Source organism: Melospiza melodia, chromosome Z (assembly GCF_035770615.1).
Source record: "Melospiza melodia melodia isolate bMelMel2 chromosome Z, bMelMel2.pri, whole genome shotgun sequence".
NCBI lineage: Eukaryota > Metazoa > Chordata > Aves > Passeriformes > Passerellidae > Melospiza > Melospiza melodia.
This window is the reverse complement of record NC_086226.1, coordinates 70,648,086-70,670,250: the sequence shown is the minus strand read 5'-3', so window position 1 is coordinate 70,670,250 and position 22,165 is coordinate 70,648,086. Positions and strand designations below refer to the sequence as shown.

The 22,165-nt window shown below is 40.2% G+C and overlaps 1 protein-coding gene across 1 annotated transcript in view; it reads right to left on the bottom strand.

Moving 5' to 3' along the window:
* Positions 1-15,103, bottom strand: part of KCNN2 (potassium calcium-activated channel subfamily N member 2) — a 71,606-nt gene extending 56,503 nt beyond the window's left edge. Inside the window, exons 1-2 of the mRNA XM_063179910.1 lie at positions 13,883-15,103; positions 13,614-13,709 (exon numbers count right to left, since the gene is read on the bottom strand). Coding sequence (XP_063035980.1) covers positions 13,614-13,709; positions 13,883-15,103 — 1,317 coding nt within the window. The remainder of the gene's footprint in view (positions 1-13,613; positions 13,710-13,882) is intronic.
* Positions 15,104-22,165: the final 7,062 nt, after the last annotated feature.

Below are 22,165 nucleotides of genomic sequence, written 5' to 3'. Positions count from 1 at the left end.
TTCTGGTTTAATCCACATGCTAACAGTATTCTTTTTAGCTTTTTCTCTCTAAAGATATTCAGAAGCATTCCTCAATATTCTTAAATGGTACTGTACAGATTTTCAGCTGTACTCTTCATCCCAAACTATGCAATAGCTTAACACCCCCTCCTCCCCCCAACAGCCTACAATGCCAAAAGACCATTATAGCACAAGCAATTGCTGGGACGTACATAATTTCTTTCCATATAGGTCTCTCCATATACATATATGTGCTCTAGGCACTCAAAGAAGGTGAGACACTCCTGATAATGTCCTTACTTTCTATGCAGTATTAAGAATCTAAATCCAAGGACTACAAAAATAATAGAAAAAACATTCCAAGATATCAAGATTCTTTCCCAATGATACAGAGAACCCCCTAAGAAAAGCATAATTATGGATTGAGCTAAGAAGTCATCAAAAGCTCATAAATATATTAAAAAATCAAAGTAATTAGATAATGAGCTTACTATTAATAATAGATTGTAAACAAAATTAAAACAAAAGCAGAGTTTTTTCACTTTCATTATTAAACAGATATTTCACAAGACAATTTCCTAGCATAATTCTGTTTGGAGTCTTTCTTGAACAATCACAGCTGAGCTTCCTCAGATCTGTAATCAACAGAGAGATATTTGGCTACATGAATTTTTATGAACCTTCGAACAAATCAGAGCTCCATAAATAAAAGTCCACCACTCAGGGTGAGTATATTCATTTGAGATATTCAGCAAAATAAGCACTATGTGACTCAATTGAATTGACAGAAACAGGAGTTTCTACTTGTCAATGTCTATGAAAAGTATTCCTCCACTTTAACAACATTAATTTAACAGCTATTTCATTATGCCAGTGTTTCAGATCCTACCCCCTGTGCTGCATAAAACAACAAAAATAAGCTCCTAAGTTACCACATGAAGAAGACTTCCATCCAGCATCAGAAATTTCCAAAAACTGTTGTGCCTGGCCTTGAGAATCAATAATGTCCTCCACGCAGATACAGAAGCAGCATGGTTCATCAAAGCTCTGAACATCACTGAAGTGCAAGAACAATAAGAGAGAAAGGAAAAAAACTGGGAGAGTGGCGGATACACCTGAAGGCTGTGCTGCCATTCAGTGAGACCTTGACAGGCTGGAGAGTCGGCCAGGGAAACTTCATGAGGCAAGTGCAGGGTGTGTTACACCTGGGGAGGAAAAACCCCAAGTACCAGCACAGGCTGGGAGCTGACCTACTGGGGAGCAGCTCTGTGGAGAAGCACCTGGGAGTCTTCGGGGATGACAAGCTGGCCATGAGCTCGCACTGCCCTTGAGGCCAGGAGGGCCTGTGGTGGCCTGGGGCGCATTGGGAGGAGTGTGGCCAGCAGGGTAGGGAGGTTATAAATGGTTAAATCCTGCAGTATGCCCCTCTACTCCTAGGGAGACCACACCTGAGTGCTGTGTACAGTTCCAGGCTCCTCAGTACAACAGAGACAAGCAGCTATTGGAGAAGGTCCAGAGGAGGCCCAAAGAGCTGAAGGGTCTGGAGCATCTCTAAGGCCTGAGCATGGTTCTTTGGATGCAGCCAGCCCTTAAGAAACCTACCAGTAGCCTAAGCTAGCCAGACCACACCTTGTTCTGAGTTCAGTTCCCTTCAGCTGCCAACCTGCATTGCCCTGTGCTTTTGCTGGCACACCCCGGCACACCCTCCCTACTAAAAGAGTGCATAAAAATTGTGCCAGTTTTGCTACATCTAAAAAGGAAATTTGCAAAGTAAATGGATTGCTTAGGTCTACTTTCACAAATTTATAAAAAATTATCACACTGAAAAAACAACCATGCTAATGAAATAATCTCTAACAACAATAACAAAAAAACTCTTCAAAAATTTCTTCTGGTGTGTTAGGTCTGCTTCAACTACTACAGTGAACTTGGTAGTACAAGGATGGAAACATTGATATCAAAGTAAGGGATGATTTTAGCTTTTCACTGGAGCAGCAGTTACCAAACTTTGTACATGAAGAACACAGCACATTTTCGTATAAAGTAACTGTGCTATTTTGCAGAACTAAATTTAAAAATATATATCAAGAAACATAGTGGTTTGTGATATGTTTTTCTCCATTTCAAGTACCTGAGAAATAAAGTAATTCTAATTCTACATTCTTCTTGCAGATGCAAAAGTCACTGGAAGAAATCTACATTTCAATATATTTATGTTATTAACTTTAAATAATTATTTTACAATTCTTCATTTAGGATTTGTTTTTCTTCATTCAGAACTAAAATAGTTTGTTCTATGGATCGCTGCATGAAGAAATCACCGTCTCCCAAAATGACTGCCATCTGCCACTGTGAGAGAAGCCTCACTCTCTTCAGGGATGATCAACTTCATTACTACTAGGAAAACTGGAATCAATTTTTAAAAAGGAAGTATTTTCTGAAGAAACCAGCAATATTTTTGCAGGGGAGACAGGAGTTAAAGGAAGAAACACTGAATCTGAGGCTAAATAAGATGAGCTAACTCATTCATTCTGCCAAAGGAGCACAACAGTGACTCTAAAATAGGAAATTGTTTTTAGGAAATGATGAGTACCAACACATCATATACACAAGAATCTGTCTTCTCAGTTCCTCCTCTAGTGTTTACTAATCACATAAATACTTCAGGTATGTGAGAAAGTTTGAATGCTGAGGTCGTTTTATACTAAGTACATTTTTATTTACATGACAGTGGGTGAGTACACATCAGCACCACAGGAATCATGAAGTCTCTGTGTTCTTACTATCTTGGAAATACAGTTTAACGCAGAATTTCATTCAAGCGTATGTTAAAAACAACTACAAATATAGAAATATAAAATCCAAGTATTGTCCTAAAGCGTGACTACTAAAATAAGGGAAAGTATGTTGTGCAGAAGGAAAAGCAGAATGGAGTTAAAAGTACTTGTGTATTTCAAAATCCTAATTAGCATAATTATGCACTAACTCCAAGTTTAGAGGCATTTGGTCTTATTCAAATGTCTCTGTAATACATCCTGGCAAATAAAATTTTGAGAGGGCAGCAATAAAGAAGGTATGTACTTAATATCTTTTCTGCTAGAAAGCCTAAAGTGGGCTTCTGGCTAAACTGTATGGTAGATGAAGTCTTCAAACTGCTTCAAAGATCAACCTAAAATATCTTTAAGTAGGGCAGTTTTCAACACGAGGTTCAATAAACATAGGCTCAAGTTTCTTTACAGGTATTTATCTGCATTTCTTCATAGGTAAAATACCATTTTACTTGGTCACTATTAATTATCAGTGCACCTGCTTCCTCAGGGAAAAGAATTGTCTCAGCCTATGTCTTAGTACACAAAGTTCTTTTTGCTGCCCAAAAATTATTTGAATGTTACAGCTTCATCAAATCTGTCTGGTTTACAGCAGCTCTCAGGTAAATGATGCTCTGTTCTCAAAGAAACTTGCTTCTTTAATATCTCTGGAAACCAAATACATCAAACATGCTTGCACTGGTTTCAGCCAATCCCCTTATCATCCACAATTTAAAAATAAAATTGCTGTTCAAAATGTTTCAGAAAGCTTTATTTTCACAAGCCTTATGCTCAATGGGACATACTAGAGCAGAAAAAATTCTGATGTCCAGCAGTTGACATAGGATGTTCCCAGCCATAACATACATACAAAAGCCACTGGTGAAATGCAAGGACTATTAATTTTGGATTTGCTGACACAAGCTGTATACAAAAAAACCCTGTCCCCTCTTTTCCTTTCCAGTGCCAAATGGTGGGGGAGAAGAATGGCCTGCCAGCAGACAGCCACACTGTTAAATTTCTCATCTGACTCCATTGCATCCTATTCTGTTGCTGGGAGGTAGACAAATGTCTAGTCATGTACAGCTCCCCATAAAGAGAGCCACTTTCTTTTCTGACAACTGAATCTGAAAACCAGACTGGCCATGGGTAGTCTTATATCAATACCTTTTCAAAACATAGTGCCATTAAACTGTCTTAAAACTACACTGAAACTTATCTAGCAATTCATCAGGCCTACCACTTGTCTATCATACCACAAGAAGTTTAAATTATTCTAAACTATCATACTGCAAAAATTACAACAAAATGCAAATTACTGGCTTTTACCATAAAGCTTAATCCTGAATAGCGGCAAAAGAATGGAGTGGTCCTAGTGTGAATCCCCTTTATCCATTACACCATTCAGACAAGGATCATATTCCATAGCAGCTGCCATAAGGTACCTTTTCAGTTGTACTTGAATTTGAATGGACAAGAATTTCTGCTCTAGCAGTCCACTTCTTATGTAGTGCCCAGGAAAAAAATCATGGGTAGTAAACTATGAAGAAATTTACAAAAAAAGAACCCACTACAATCTTGCTATAGTAGCTGCATGGTTAAAACTGAATTTTATTGCTACTGCAGAGAAATGGCCAAGGCAAAGTCAGTTAAGAGAACTTCAGCATATTCATAAATCAGTGTCTGTTCAAGAGTTTTCAAATCCCCCTGAAAAAAAATTTTAATGATAACAAAGGTGTTGAGGATCAAATCATTAACATATAATAAGGCTGCACTCAACTGAAATGCTCTAAAGATCCCACTAATTTAGATACTCCAAAATACAGATGCACTTCTGAAGTCAATTGCTCATAACTGGTGTAAAAGCAATAACTAGTACTTGTACCAGAAACACAGTGAGAATAATTTTGGCGAGAATGTCATTAAACTTAGATGCTATCAGTGAATGCTCAGGATCATTATTTCTAATATTGTTTTTAATATATCGAGGTAGAAGGTAATTTATTTTGTGCTGTCAAGCCACACCTGGACATTAAGTCTTTCTCCAGGTTCCCAGACTGAATTCAAATTTCTTATGCATGGGTTTTATTTTGTATTTATTTATTTATATTGTGGATGCAATGGTGCAGACTGAATCAAAGTTACTGTGCCATTTTTGTTTTTAATTAAAGACGTGCCTTATTCTCTGGCTGCAAGAGACCATATTCTTAAAAGCTATTGACAGCTATTAACAACTGTCACAAAACAAGAAATACCATTCACCAACTAGAACAAATCTTTGTTTTGCTAAGTGGCTGAAAATGAAGCATTGCTTCACAATGCATTCCTCTACTGAAAGACACTACCATAAGAGGTCAGTTATAGGGCACGTGAAAATGACTGTGTAGATCTGCAGTAATGCTACAGAACTTGCAGAGCTATGAAAGATGGAATAAAACTTTTAATAGGAATAAAATGCTTCATAAATAATAGTATCTCATTAGAACATATTGTGGAACACTGCATTCATTTTATATTGCAGGTTTTGGGACATCTGCTAAAGTAGGCATATAATTCTTGAAAATTATAGGCATAGATGGATGGCAATTACAATGTCTTATTTACATGACAAATGACTGATCTGAGCATAAGACTACAAGACAGGCAAGCCTAAGCTTCAAGTTTAGCTATGAAGCCATCCCCAGATTTTATCCACAGCACTTGAACTCAATCTCTGTGTTCCCTTTCATTAAAACATCTTTTATGTGACCAAAAAAAAAAAAAAAGTGAGGAATTGTCCAGATAAATGCCTTTTACTATGAAATACTTTTACCATATAAATACTTGCTAGAAAAGTTTTTCCTTCTTTTCAGACTATCTTACACCTTCTCATCAAACCACAGAACTGATGTATAACTGTTTATGGAAGACACACAGTTGCATAATTTTTTGCAGAATACAGATAAAGGTCACAAAGGTCTTTATACAAAGGTAAAAATAAAATCTGTAGATACGAGCCCACATATATTTACTTCTCAATTATTTTTTTATTTCAAATATACTCTTTCACAAGCAGGGGTTTTGAAGATGACCTGTATTTAAGAGATTACACTATACAGCCTCTTAACTCTGTTTTTCACCCTCATGGTTCCTGCAGCCTTCAGTAACTTTGTGGTTGTATTCAATTAGAATTCCATAAACAGTTTTGTTGGTCTGTCATATAACAGAGAACCCACCTCTCCACTGCACATCAAGATAACTCTATAGTACTAGTACAGATAAAATTTCAGAAGCTGCTACTTTGACACAAGGTTTTGTTTTAATATGTTTCTGTAGGGAAAAAAAAAAAAAAAACAAAACCAGAGCACATTACTCTTAAAAAGATTAAGAGCAGGTCTTTAAACTATAAAGTTATTTGAGGCCTGCCCTTTTGCTTTACTTTATATGGAACACATAAAAGTGTTTTCATCCATCATGAAAAGTTTTAAAATTTCCTTAAAAGAAATTTAATTCCAAAAGATCGGTCTGTCTGCAACAAAATGAAAAAGATAAGAAAGCACCTTAGAATACAGCCATTGCTCTTCAGAACCCAATGCTCTCACTCCTTCATGGAATATGTAATACTCATGCCCATCTATAAAATGTCAATATAAAACTATGCTTACTAACGATTGTGTTTGTATAGATGAAGGGCACAATTGCAGGGACTGTTCAAGCGGGAAGAAGTGAATGAATCAGTTAGTTACAAATGTCTGATACTCTGCAATACGAAAATATTTACACATGACATTAAATGAACAATTTTGTTTGCAAAAGTCTGGGTTCAGACACACCAGTTTAAAATATAAGATGTTCATATTTGACTGCTGCCTTAACAAAATAATTATTTCTAAGCTGTAAAGCATGTCCTCATGACAGTTTCTTCTGATCATCTGAGAGACACAGGAAGAAATCTCTTAATATAGCTTTCATTAAAACAGTGGGACAAGGTCAATTTACACAACTGAATCAAGAATACATCATAATATTTCTCTAAGAAGAATAATCACACTAAGGGAACTATATCTGTGAATATCTAAATTAATTGGATCTTTAGAGCATTTCAATTTAAAGCACTCATTATGTGTTAAGGATTTGATCTGAATTTCTCATATCACTTTTACTTAACATAAGTTTTCCCATTCATATTTTTCAATGTAATGTCATTTAAATTACAATAAATGCTATTAAATTTTAAAAAAGGCATGAGAAAAATTCAATTCTATTTGTGTGTGTTATCATGATATGCAAGTTTACTCTTTTCCATAGGGAAAAGCTGTGAAAACTTCCTCACAAAATTCCTGAACACTTTATAAAATTTTTAATTAAATTTTTACAGTGATCAATATTTCCAGCTTACCTGAATGCTAGTTACAAGATCAGTTACAGCCTCTTCTTTTAGTGGTAATTTACATCTTAAAAGGAGCTTCATAGGCTCAGAGCAATATTCTGTCCTCTACTAAGGCAAGGTGACAACTTTCATCATCAATGGTGAAAACATCTGATTGAAAAAGAACCTTTTAATTCTCCAGAGTCCTAAACAGCAGCCATTCCTGTTTTGATCTTCACTCAAAACAGATGTCAAATACATCTCAAATCAAACTCAAAGCCCAAGATACTACATTTAGTAGATCACACACAAACCAGAACCAAAACCAAAAAGGCATTTATGTATACTCATTAGTTCTGGCACACTTTCACTTAAAGTCAGGCAAAAAGAGCTGTAGTCAAGTACCTGATGGAATTTCCTAATCTGAAGGTCTCACAGCTGAAAGATCTGACATGTACCACAGTTTCACATTAAGATGGGCATGCAGAATGCCTCTAACACTGCAGACAAGAGCATCTGTTCATTTCAGCTAGGCTACACAATTTATACAAATCCACAATCTGATTCCTGGTTACAAATGTTCTCAGTGCTCTCTCTCCTCCAACAGTGACAATGACATACCTTCTCACACCTCATAATGCATTGTTATGTCTTGAAAAACTTCTAACAGCCTCACTAAAACTGGTTGGAACAACACCAGATATAAATTAATAACTCTAGGTATGGCCGGACCAACCACTCAGTGTACTGACCACCACGTCCCACCTCCTTCTATGATTTAATGAAGCCTGTTGGAAATAGAGACATAATATATGTTTAACCTTATTGCCCCTTCCAAGGCTGATCACCATTAAAGGATTTTCAAGCCTGCCTTCCATGCCATACGCATTCCACTGCTGCTTCTCCGAGACAACGGGCACCTGCAGTGCTTCCTACATCAACAGGATCTGCACATAAAGCTATCAAAAATGTACTGAACAGAACTGAAACTTAGCGTTTTCACAAGAATACTGTACAGTGTTAACTTGACAGATATGCTGTTAATTTGTCAAATACAGTGACACTGGATTCCTGTGTGATTCCTTGGATTCCTGTGTGATGATTTTCTGCTGTTCATTACAGAAGTGAAATATGTATTAAATTTAATTGGTAAAAGGGAATTTTTGAATCTGCACATGAAGTTATCGTATCCTTGATCAACTTCGTCACAACGACTTTGTTGTTGCTTGACTCAAAATCTACTGGAATAATTAGAAAAAGAAATCACTAATTCTTAAGAGACCTCAGATCAGGCTAAGTAACACTCTAAGTTTATTTTTTGATTTGCAGCAGTTTTTCATTAGACTTGCTCTCTGCGCTCTTGGTCTAACTCATTCATTTCTTAAGCTGAAGATTTAGTCTGTGTGAGCAATCTCTGATGCTTCAATACACTGAAGCAAAGACAAGTTGAACTCCACACAAAGTCAAAAGATTGCCAGCAAGACAATGAAATACAGATGTACCACTCCAGTGAAGGCGAAACAATGACATGGATAGAAACAAATAAATAACAGTTAACTAAAAATAAATAAGTTTGTCTGTAGAAGAACATTACTTCTTATGACAAGAAACTGTAAGGGATTTAACTGTTCACAAATGCATAATTTTTACCGTAAAACTTTCCACTGATTCCAGTAAAATAATGAAACTCTCATAAACTGTGCTTATTATCATCATGCATTATGGGATGTATTTGCATAATTAATAGGTATTATGTTGTTATTACCATTCTTTTCTGTTACCTGATACTGCTTGTTCCATTTTTTCAAGTTTTCAGGCACAGGGAAAAGAAGATTCTTGGTTCTTCAGGAAGACATTTGGGCTCTCAGCTGTGGTAATTTCATAGAAAGGTAATGACAACTGAAAATGTTTCACTTCAAATCTATCAGTGGCACGTTATTATCCCACCACTTCAGAACCATTGGGATTGACATTGCTTTCTCCCTGCAGCTCTGTGACGCTCGGCTATGCAAGCAATAACTTAACCTTAACCTTGGAGTTTGCAAGCCTTTCCACGGGTGTTCTATCAAAGTATGAACTAGCAATACATTTCAAATGTGGTTAGAAACTTCAGATACACACACACATACACACAAGACTTCTATTAGCTTTAACAAATACCAACAACTTTCATGTTTTTGCATGAGTGGCAGCATCTCTATCAGGGAAAAGAAAAAGAAGCCCAGATGCTGTCTGAGACATCACAGGTTAGCAATACTCAGGTTACTATTATTCAGGACAGGCAGTATGTTTATTTACAGAAAGGGTACACTAAGCAGTCCAGCATTAAAGAAGTGTTCCAGTGGATATATTTTTCCACTGAACACCATCTCTCAACAGATACTCAGCTGTGGTGGAATGCCCAACAAAAGACATTAAAGACCTCCGAATGGCAGTCTCACAGACTTTTGATTTAATCCTTTTGCTCTTCATAATACAAGAAAGTGTCAGTACTAGTTCAGAGGTGCATAGTTAAAAAGTATTTCTATCTCTAGCCATACTAGAGATAGGCAGAAAGGTCCATTTTTAAATAAAATTTAAAAAAACACAGATTTACCTTGTAAACTGCCACTCAAAACTTTCTTAAATTCCATTTTATTTATGAATTGAATTCCACTAGAGAAATGTGGAATGGAACAGTAAGTTCTAAAGAATGCAATTTTAATTATGCTACATACTGCCTCTGCTTTAATTATGTAAAATAGTATTAAGTAACAAACTGTTTATGCATGAAGTGGATAATTAATACATCAAAAAATATTATGATAATTGGGTAATGTTGTCTTTTTAGCTCTTCCCTCTTTCACCTCTTCAAACTCTCAACTGGTGTAACAGTCAGAGAAATACCTGTTCCAGGCTGGGGTAATGATGAATTACATTTTTCCTGTTGATCTTTCAAACACAAAGCACTTGTTCTGAAGAACTGAATCAACAACCACACAGGCCTGGAGAGGGAGCAATGCATATTTCATTATCTCCCAAGTGTAATGTTTTTAACAGCATTATAGGCACAACAAAAAATGGAGCAAAAAGTGAACACACATTTTGGGGTTATCACTAGCCTCAACTCTAACTCTGTTACTCATTAGGACTTTTTCTAGAAGGGGGAAGGATGTGAAGCAATCTTGCTCGCAATTTTTATCCTCTCTTTGGGAAATGACAAATTAAGCTACGAATTAACAATTGAACCCAACTGTTTTCAACTGACTTTGATTGTATTTCTAACACTAATTCACATTTTTTAAAATTCGTAACAGCTCACATTTTTACCCCTGGAGTCTGGCTAGTACAGCGCCATACCTGAAAACGCATTTGTGGGAGATGCTTAAACAGTCCCAGCATTTCACAAAGACCGCTCAGCATGCCCGCGGTCAGCCTCGCCTAAGCACAGCAGGTCGCGCCCCTCGGGAGAGGCCGGGGCGCGCTCCGGGGCAGCCGCGCGGGTCCCGGTTCGGACGGCGGGCGGGACGCGCGGAGCTGTCTGCGGTGCTGAACCGGCGGCGGCCGCGGCGCCCCACCGCACACGCGCCGCGGCCCGACCGCCGGAACGGACCGACACCCACTCGCCGTACGCGGCTGCGTCACTTCTCGCCTTGGGAAGAACCCTGGCAAACCTTTATAAACTTCCCTCCCAACTCCCTTAAAAAAAGAGGAGCAAGTCTGGGGCAGATAAACTCCGGAGACTGGTTTAACTGGCTGACTTTTCAAAACAAAGTACACAAGCAATGTCACTTCAAGAGAAGACTAAAGCCACCTGCTGTGCTTCTAGGCACTGTCCCATGGACATCCTTGCAGCATGGCTGTTTGATCACCCTACCAATAAATCAAGGTCAAAGACTACTGAAAAGAATGAAAAAGCTGACTTCCAGTTGCCAGTATTCTAGGTCAACAGTAGTTTTTCAGTCAGTATTCATCCTGCACTCAGTAATAATCACTAAACTGTCAGCTCTGTATTTCCCACTATTTTTCTTTGCCTCATGCTTTGTAGAAAAATCCACTCATGTAAAGGTTAGTTTGCTCCCGTATGAAAGACACCACAGCTGCAAGCTGAATACAGCCACCTTCTTCTCTTCAATGGAACAAATTTTCCTCTCTCAATGAATTCCTGCTTATTTACACTATAACAAATATTTAAGTATGTTTCAGACAATAATCAGAAAATAATGTTTCAACGGGAACAGGACTGACAAATAGCTAGTGCAAAAATCCTCCAGGACACAACCAACCAGCTGGGCTCTGTTCTGCAGACCTTATTCATTCTTCTGCACAGAGCAGAACGTTTGCTTAAATTAATGACACATCTGCCTTCAGAAAACAGTCTGCTTTAAAGGTTATTTAAAAAACATTACATTATCAGGGTTACACAGTATCTTCTTTTGCCTAGAGAACATTATGCCCTTAGCCAAGGGATTTTAAAGATACCTTTTCTCCCCAGGTGTCTAGTGCAACATAGATTTTATTACCACAGAATTGACAGAGCCTTTGTCCTGCACTTTCATCATCATATTTTTTAAAAGTCAAGTGTGTGCTCAAAAGAGAGCAGATATCTAACAGCTACAGAAGGTACTACATCCTTTCCTTCCAAACTCCTTGAAACAGAGAAGTTCTCTTCATTTTTGATGTGAATGACAGAACCTCTTGAAGCTGCAGCTCCTCCAGGCACTGTCATAACTACTACAGTTTCTGGTGTCTCTCATTCTGAAACATGGGGTATTTCAGTTTTACAGGCAGGTATACTTGTCCTCTGTCCAGCAGCACTGAAAACTACATTAACCGTGATTAAGCCACATGATTGCACAACTCCTGCCATGAAGCTGCATACATGATGAAGTTCTTTAAAATGATCAGTTAAAAAACTGACCAAAATGGAACGACAATTTAAAAAAAATATTTCTTTTCTGATCCATAAGGGATCTGATTCCTAAGACAGTGAAAATTTTTAAATCCTTACCTGAAAAAACCTAACAAACTATTGAATCTTGGAGTAACTATTCAGTACAAGCTGAGGTACCTGCACAGACCTACAACTATTTCATTTTCTTTCAACTATTTCATTCAACTATTTATCTTCCATAAAATTCTTCATTTAAAATTTCTGAAAAATGCATAGAATATTTTAAACATTTGGAAAGGGCTTGTTTTGTGCTTTGCTGTTCATGCCTGAAGAAATATTATGGAAAGATACACCAAATAAGACTCCCACACTGCAGGAGTGCTACTTATTTATTTTTATACTGATAAAGAAACCTGTTCATCAATAGTCCTGTAGTTTATAAATTTGCTCTCTCTCCAGAACACTTGTTTATTCAATACAATATCATTAAACAGCTTTTAATATCTTTGACATTAATGCAGAAAAATCCGGTTCTGAGCCAGGAGAAGAAGTTTTGCATGTGCAAAGACTGTACAACATGATTCAATTTGGCAAAAAGTCTTCCAAGACATAATACTTTGCAAACACTACCCTTAGTAGACCATGTACCATTTAATGTTGAAGCTACATGCTTTCATTTGCACAGAAGAAGAATTGTACTATGCAATGCTTAAGTTTTTACTTTTTATTTAACTGAATGGTACCAATGGAAAAGTCTTCATTGCCCTTGAAACAAGACATTTCAGTCTTCAGCTCAAGGAGTCTCTGAAAAAGCAAACGCACTATATCTATGAGTAAGGTTATTTTTCCCTTCAAAACTTTGAATTCTGTCTGTTGTCCCGTTTGGTTGAGCTGAAATGCTACATTTTAATTTCTTAGTCGAAAAAAATGCAACTGAAATTAGGACTAAGTCACCTGGACAGAACCTGCGACAGTATCTGTGAGGTTTATTCTATAGTTTTGACCACTATGTTCCTCTTACCTTCAGCCCTATCATTCCTAACACTTTTCTCTGGTCACATTCCTAGACACTACAGCATTAAATAAAACAAGTCAAATATCAATCATCCCCCTCCTTTTAAGCACTCTCCTAGAGTGCACTCCTATTTCAGACAGCTCACTGAGGATTACATACCTTGCACAGTGAAGACCATTAACCTTACTGTCAAGAGAAAACGCACAATATGAAATTTAGTCACTGAAAAATAAAAGACTATTGCTGCACATCTGCTGCAGGAGACGACAGGCACACCATCTAGAAAGCAGGTTATAACCTTAAGGCTAGGCAGTCCTACAGCACAACTGCAGACAACAGTCCCTAGCAGGCAAAGCTTCCTGGCTGCTCTCTGCCCGTCGTTTGGTGCCCGTCTCCAAACGGCTGAGGCTGAGGTCCATTCACCAACTTCGGCAGCCTTACAGAGACCACGCTTGCTTTCTGAAGCGGCAGGACGTGCCCAGTACTTACCAGCACAGCTCCCCTGGACAAACCGCCTCGCACCCCCACCTAAGCCAGCCACGCTCCCTGACCCACAGAAGGAAAAGTTACCTGGATTTCTCTTGCGTGGTACACGATGATGAGCCCGAGCAGGATAATCGTGGAGAGGCTAATAAGGCATTTCAGAGCGAGGGAATACAGAGACTCCTGCAAGAGAAAGACACCGCCGTTCCTCAGAGAACCCACGCGCGGGGCCGCTCCGCCCCACCGCCACCCCGGCCCGAGGAGGCGGCCGGCGGCACCGGACAGCGGGGACACCGCGGCACGGGGACGGGGCGGGGGCCGCGGGCGGCGGGACCGGCTGCCGCCTGAGCCGATACCTTGGTGTAGGCGCCCCAGGAGAGTTCGGTCTCGATGACCATGACGACGATGCCGAACATGCCGAAGATGAGCGCGTAGTCGCTCAAGCGCTTACGCTTCTCGAAGAGAGCCCGGCGGTGTCCCAGCTTGTAGCCGATGTTCTGGTTCTTCTTCTTGCTGGACTTGCCCCCGCCGTTGTTGGAGCTTCCCGTGCCGGGGCCGGGGCCGGGGCCGGTGGAGCTGTACAGCGCCAGGTTGTTGGAGTTGTTGTGTTCGGGCTTGGAGACCACGATCTCCGGGGCGGCGGGGCTGCCGGCGGCGGGGGCAGAGCCGGCAGCAGCGGCGGCGGGGCTGGCGAGCGGCGCCTGGAGAGGCTGCGACTCGGAGTCCAGATCGTGCAGGTTCCTGCGGGACGAGCTCAGGTTGCTGAGCGGCCGCATGACGCCACCGTTGTACCTGCAGCTGCTCATGGCTATTTCGGTGAAGGGGTTGCTCTCCCGGCGCTGCTGCTGCTGATGATGGTGGTGGTGATGGTGATGGTGATGATGATGGTGAGTGCTGCTGCTGCTGACACTGCTGCTGGGGCTGGCTGCCTGCTGCTGCTGCAGGCTATGGCACTGGTGGTACTGGGAATATTGGTGAGGCTGTCTGGACGTGCCAGCATGGCTGGACGGGGTGAACTCGCTGACGTTCAGCTGGCTGCCGTGCCGGGAGGAGGCGGCGGAAGACAGCGGCGAGGAGTGCGTCCGAAAGGCGCCCGAAAGCGGCGAGGAGGCGCGGAGCAGCAGGGGCAGGTTATCCCCCGCGGCTGCCGCAGCAGCCCCGTAGTAGGCGCAGTTGTTGCACTGGAGGCACGGGCTCTGCTGCTGCTGCTGCTGCTGCTGCTGCTGCTGCTGCTGCTGCTGCTGCTGCTGCTGCTGCTGCTGCTGCTGCTGCTGCTGGAGGCTCTGCTTGTCCTGGCCGTGCTGCTGGCAGTGCGGCGGCGCCGGCGGGCGCTGCTGCTGCTGCTGCTGTTGCTGGCGCTGCTGCTGCTGCTCGGGGCCGAAGCCCGCCGGGAAGTGGCGCGGCGGGTCCATGTCGGGGCCGTTAAAGCCGCAGGAGGACCGGGCGGTGGTGCACCCTGCGCAATGCGTGACGGTCGGCAGGGGAGCGTCCTGCTGCCGCCACGATGGGCCCATCCCGGCTCCCGTAGAATCCAGCCGCCGCGTCCGATTGGTCGGGCGCACCAAAACAACGGGCATCACGTCACCTGGCGGGGGCGGAGCGGCCGCGCCGTCAGCGGGGGGCGCGGGGCCCCCGCCCGCGGGGATCCCGCCTCCCGCCCCCCGCAGGTGAGGGCTGCCCTCGCCCCCCGCCCGCCCCGCCCGCGCCGCGGAAACCCGGGGCTTCCCGGGGGCGGGGAGCGCGCTCGCTCCCGGGATCTCCCTCGCCTGTCGGCGAAGGGGCTCCGCCGCGGCTCTCCCCGGCGGCTCTCCCCGGCTCCCCACTCACATCTGCGCCGTCTCCGGAACATGGGCGCCGCGTCGCGCTCCGGAGCTGTCCAGCAGCGCCGCCGCCGCCGCCGCCCTGCAAAACACAGCGTCGGGCTCGCTCCGCACCCGCCGCCCCGGGCCGCGGAGGGCTGGAAGGGGCCGCGGCCGCGGCGCGAGGCGGGGAGCCCTTCCCGGCACATCCCGGGCCTGTCGCGAAGGACGGGTGGGGGGGACGCGCGGCTTCTGCCGGCTGCTCCTTCTTCCCTCAGCCGGAGGAGGGAGAGGCGCAGCCGGGGGAGGCTCGAGGGCTGCAGCCGTGCTCCGCCGGGTCGGCAGGAGCTGTACCGTGAAACGGGACCGGTGTCACTGAGTAGGTCCCCTCCGTCTCCGGCTCCCTGCCATGCACTGCCTCAAGTTGGTTGTCCGCTGCCATTTTGCCTTTTCCCCTTTCTTTGCCTCTCAAGCCCCCACTGAGTAATCTGCTCTGGCAGCTCCGTTAGGCAGAGACATGTCTGCATCAGGTAAAGTCTGCTTTCTGCATTTATTTAAGGAAAGATTATTTAAGGAAAGAATTATGAAAATGAGAAGTGGTTTTCCTTGTTACAGCTGTGTCATTCCTGTCAGCTGTCAACTAGGCAAGACTATAAGAGAGGGGTTTTTTGTTTTTTTTTTTTTTTTTTTTTTTTTTTTTTTTTTTTTTTTTTTTCCCAGACTATATTTGATACCATGGAAGACTTCCTTACATCTTTAATTTCTCGGCAATGTTAAAGACAAAATCCACCAAACCTTTCTAGGATAAAAGCCCGCATCCTTATAATTTCTGTGTCTCCTGTGACATTCAATTTCCTTTGAAATCCTTAGATGAGTTGTAGGTTAGAAAGATGAGTGAGGCAGTGTCATTAGCAACGTTTTAAAATATGCTCTGTTATAAAATTTTAAAGGTAATTCCTAATCAATATGTAGCTTTTAAAGCAAGCACATGTATCACCCACACAATGAAACAACCCTCACTAATGTGGTAAATATCATGTGTTACAGTATAGATAAATTATTTACAGACAGACCAAAATTCAGTTATGTTTACATAGCATGTTATTTTGAAAAGCACTCATAAGTGGGAATATATATGATACAAAAAATCATAATGTCTTGTGATAAAAAAAAAAAATTGTCTTACAACCAAGTTTTGAATGGAAATCTACACAGACTTCATTCCACAAATGATAAAATACTTTCATTTTTAAGTTACACAGAAGTATATCTGGATGCTCAAGGTTGCACTAATTTCCCTGAATACCAACAACCAAGATAAAAGGTGCTTTTATTCTTAAGAGTGAACAGGCTGTTTAGCGCAGCTTCAGATATTCCATTTTCTTTGGAAAAACATGGTGCTGTACTTCTGCCTTGCTTGTCCCATTTTTGCCTGTTTTTTGAAGCACACATGAATCTCAGGAATCTTTGGAAATTAAAATCCCAGGGAACCTGGGCTTCTACTGTTCTGCTTCAGTCTTGCTGAACTATGGTTTCAAAATACATGTTTTGTGAACTAGGTAAAAATTAGATAGGCAAGTTTCCATCTTTCCTTTTCTGTTCATTCTGTGTCCTTAATTTTTCTTAAAGGTACTTTCTTTTAAGCTTTCACTTTACCAGAATATAAATGCTTATGACCTAGTTTACCTTGAAAAGCCTTTTAAGAAATTTGTAAATCTCCATGTTTTATTTAGAAGTCACCAAGGCTCTGTCCTGTAACTTCATCTACTCTGATCATGGAAGCTTATATTAGAATTGTGAAGAAGAAGAAAAAAAATCTTTTTAAGGTCTTGTTATACTAAAATATCTGATATCTTTATGCTGTGTCGGGAAATGATTGCATTTATTTTTGTAATTCATATATAGAAGTCACAAGTCCCAAATTTTATACCTCTGCTTCTGCTATCCTGTTTATTTGTTGAAATGCAAGGACAGTGCTGTTACAAGCTTTCAGATATTTAGTCTACTGTCTTGGTTGTTCATTGTGTGAATAAAAAAAAAAGAATATTCCCATGTCTAACACAAGAGGTCATACTCATCGCACAGCTTGCTGGAAAACTGATAAGCCAGGTTTTCACTTCAGTCTCATTGAGCAGTCTGGGATATTTTATCACAATTTCAAGGTATAAACTAAGACTTGTGGAGAGTTTGCATTTTCAGAGCTAAATAAACCTTCCCTGCTGTGGTATGATTAATGAGGAAGAACAGAAATTAGCTATTTGTTCTATCTTCCATTGCTAAATAATTTTGAAATTAATTTTAAAGAATGGATGTGCTTGTTTTCTGAAAAAAAAAATCTATTCTTCATGCAAACTTAATTGTTACATTATTTCATATACCACACATTAATTAGTGTGGCAGCTCAGAACTGCTCAATCATGCTAACATGGCAACGGTGAACACCTACGGCAGAAATTTTATCTGTTTGGGATAAAACTTCAGGGTTTTTCCTGCCTTTTCATTATATACTGGGAGGAACTGCTCTTACTGATTGTCTTAAGGCCTGTATATGCTGTGCCAAAAAGGTTGATTTTACATGAGTATGCCTACATGCATGTGCATGCACACCTTAATATAAAGAGAGAAGCAGTTACTGCAGATCTCCCTTGATAATTATGATTAATGGAGATATTTGGAAAACAGATTTTTTTTTTCCTAACCTCTCTAATTGCAAGAACAAGATAAATACTGCCAAGCAGTATTGAGCTAAACTGTATTAACAACAGGACTGGAAACACAACAGACACAAGAAAAATTAGATTTTTGGGAGGATAAAAACCACTATGAAATATTTGAAGTGGCGTGGATCAGCTGGTCATTTGAAAAGCTCACATAGCAACATACAACAGAGATACAACAGCTACAGACAACAATAAAAGATATTAGAAAGCTACTTTGGCTGTTACCCTATTGCCCCTACTAATGCCAAGCTCCTGTAAAAATAACTGAGAATTCTGAACTCATAATAAGGTCAAAAATAAAGAAATACAGTAAATAAAAGAAAGTGAAACAAAGAAAAAAGAAAAGCCAAGGAAACTCCATTCTCAAAGCATATTCTGCACAACACCTAGAGTTTTTAAGAAGGCAGCAAAGGAAAAAGCTTTTTCCAATGACAAAAAAAAAAACCAAACAACCAACCTGGCATTGCAGAGCTCAATATTAGACTGAAAGGTGTCATTCAGTGAAGGCAGAGTCACGATAAAAACAGGGATAACACCAGGGTAATACAGGGTAATACAAGATCATTCAAGGGTATCTATACAGCAATAAAAATGCTCTTGAGACCATACCAAAGGACTGCAGTATAGCTGCTGAGACGATGGGCATGGAAACTAACTGCATGAACCACGTGTGTAAATTACCTTTTCCATACCATCTGGCAGGGCTTTTACCCACCAGACCCTGACTTTCACCCCAGCAATGACTGGTGTCATGTAATTATATACCCTAACTGGAATACCACCTCTGCTGTACCTATGCTTCTTTCCTAGACCTTTTGATAATGTTCCACATTAAAAGGACAAGGAAAATACTATGACTCCATACAGATAATGCAATTGTGTGTTAGCAGGATGTGTGCTTTGCTGTTTCTACTTTTGATTTTATACAATTTGACTATTTCGGCACTTTCTTCTGCTTCTCCAGCAGCACCACCAATGGAAATGCAAGTCTGCTCCAGTTTAAAACCTTTTGTAATCTGGGATGTGTAGGGTGTGGCACATAAGGACACTGGATTGACAGCAGCTCTAAAACAGTAGCCAAAGTTTAAAAGACTGGGAATGGCTTCATTCATAGGGATGTAGCTTAAGAGATATCTAGAATTGCTGCATGCCTTTCATCCAATTAAGGGGCATTGAGGGATGGGGGTTTATTTTTTTTTTTTTTACTAAAAGCAATTTTTATTTTTATTATACATATTGAAAATATTGAATGTGGTCCAAAAAATACCTGGTAAAAGTATTTCTTCACCTAATTCACTTTCCATTTTTTCTGGATATTTTTATAGTACTTGAAGGTCACACACACCTAATGACTTATTTTCTTTCCTTTGCTTTTTTTTTCATTATCAAGGGATACTGCCACCTTTAAAGAATTTCATAGCTAGCTAAATGTATCAACATTAATACTTTTTTAGCCAGCTGATTCAGGTGCTCAGCAAGTGACTCTTAAATTATGTTTAATCAGACTGCCTTTTATTATTCTCACAAACTGTTGCAGTTTTGTAATGGAACTCAGATAACTCAGTACAATTACTGAAATGCTAATTTAATGCATTTAAATAGTTTTTCCTATTTCAGCCTGTGCAAGAGCGCAGAGTGACTTTTAGCATGTATGGAATTATCAAGTGTAAGAATTTACTGTTAACTGTGCAGAATGTTTTTGCAGCATTTTGACCTGTTAAAGCCAGTGAGACACCACTTACATCTAAATATAAAATTATACCTTGCAGAGGTGGACATTAGCCATGCTTTTTCTCTCTGTAAAATATGTCATCTGTGATTCGTGTAGCAATTGGTTCTAAATAATTAAATTTGCCCATGTTTAAAAATAAGGTTGTTGGGTTTTTTTTCCCCTATAGGTACTTAATCTTTAGTGCTCTGTTTAGCTTTAAGAACAGAATTGCTATAGATTTGTATTTTCTTTGTTCTATTTGGAAAGTTCCTTCAAGGTTACTTAATAACAGGTTCCCTTATTAGGCTGTAAAATGTGAAAGATGGACATTGCTTTTATCAGGTGTGTATGAATGCTTTCAAATCTGTAATGGTACGTTCTTCCAGCCAGTAACCCTCACAATTCAAAACATACAAAATGTAAGCTTCCTTCTTTGTGTTTATTGGAAGATTTTTTAATTTGTTTCTGCATTCCTGATACCCTGAAAGTCTGCAATTTCTACAGCATATTCAAATCTCCTGTTGCAGAAGTCTGTTTGTTTAGTGTTGTCATCATCACACCTAAAGTTTTATGGATGTGCTCATAGTACACACAAATATCAATGTACATTGTGGTCCTGCTTTCAGAAATTCTCTCTTTAACAAGTCTGGAAAGTTTATGCACTTGCAGAACAAATGCAAGCAGAGAAAAGATGAATGCAAATGTTCAATTTTTTGTTACCTGCAGTTACACTTCCTACTCAATTACTGTTGATTGTATTTATGTACTTGTTTTTCTAATTTATGAAATGGCTGGTTTGAGAAATGACTTTGGGAAGAGCATCTCCTTCCTTCCTAGCTAGCTATGTCTGCAGTACTTTATTTTCTCCCCTCCCCTACCTTTCACATTACCCCTCCTTGTCACCCTTCCCTGCTGCCGAGGAAACAGGACACTTACGTTACTTGAAAGCACTTCTGAGGTGGTAGAAGACAGGGAAGAATTTATTAAAGTATGGAGTTACTCAAACACCCTCTGCTTCAAGCTGGGCCTGGCTGTACAGCTAAACAACTATTTGAAGTGATATTCCAGAACTTGATGGTAAATTTTATAAAATTTGCATTTCCTGAAGTATAATTCTTCTCACTTCTCTACTTTATCCCTTATTTCAATATTTTTCAGCTAGGGAAGAGTTAATTTTCTTCACAGTGGCTGTGTTTTGGATTTGTGCTGAGCACAGGGTTGATAACACAGAGATGTTTTTGTTGTTGCTCAGCAGGGCTTACACAGAGCCAAGGCCTTTTCTGTGTTTGTGCTGCCACTGGTGAGAAGTTGGGGGCTCATGAGAGGCTGGGAGGAGACACAGCTGGGACAGGTGACCCAAACTGACCAAAGGGATTTCCAGACCCTGTGACACCATGCTCAGGACATAAAGCTGAGGGGAAGAAAGAAGAAGGGGGAATGTTTGAAGTGATTTCATTTCATTCCCTCCCCATGGGAAGTAGTGAAATAATTTCTTATCTTGCTTCACTTGAGTGCATGGCTTTTGTTTTCCCTAATAAACTGTCTTTATCTCAGCTCATGAGTATTCTGGCTTTTACCCTTCCCATTCTCTTCCTAGTCTCTCTGGTGGGGGACTGAGCAAGGAGCTGCCTGGGGCTTGTTGGCTGGCTGGGGTTAAAACACAACAACTTTTCCATTAAATCCTACCCTATTCAGGAAATAGAATTTCTACAGAATTACAATTAATTCCTTCCAGATGGGTAAAGAATATCTTTGCAACCCAGTATATGAGATTAGTAGCTATTGTATTAGCAAAGTGATATTTCAAACAGTAGACTGCTTTAAAGAGTTTGGATAACCAGATGATTTCTCAACAGAAGAACTACTTTTAAAAAATTATTAAATTAAATTCTTAATTAAATTAAAAAATTCTTAAATTCTTAAATTAAAAAATTATTATTCTTCACACATTCAAAATATATTCTACATTAGAGTAGTCTGATGCAAACATGCATGCAAAAATATATAGATAGTATGGTTTCTTCACCCTGACTAGTATTTTAGATTATTTATCTTTTCAGAAGATCAAAACCAAGTTCAATGTGGAAAAGATCTTCCTATTTAAATTATGAAATCTCTGCTATTACTGTATGACCTGAATGTTCTTTCTCAGAAAATTTTACCAATATCAAAAATTTATCAGTGTTGAAGCTGGTCTAAATAAAACTAGCCTTTTCTGTCTCAAAGAAGCCTGTCTTCTGGAGTAGAAAGCCTTTTGTAGAAGGATCCATTTTTCCATTTGTGATCATTAGATAAAACATCTTCCTGTACTGTCTCAGGAAACAGCAGTGCAAGTGACAGTGTTGAAACAAAAAGTCATCAAAGTGTTACACGCTACTTGACCATGAAAAGTCTTTTCAAGAACAGAAT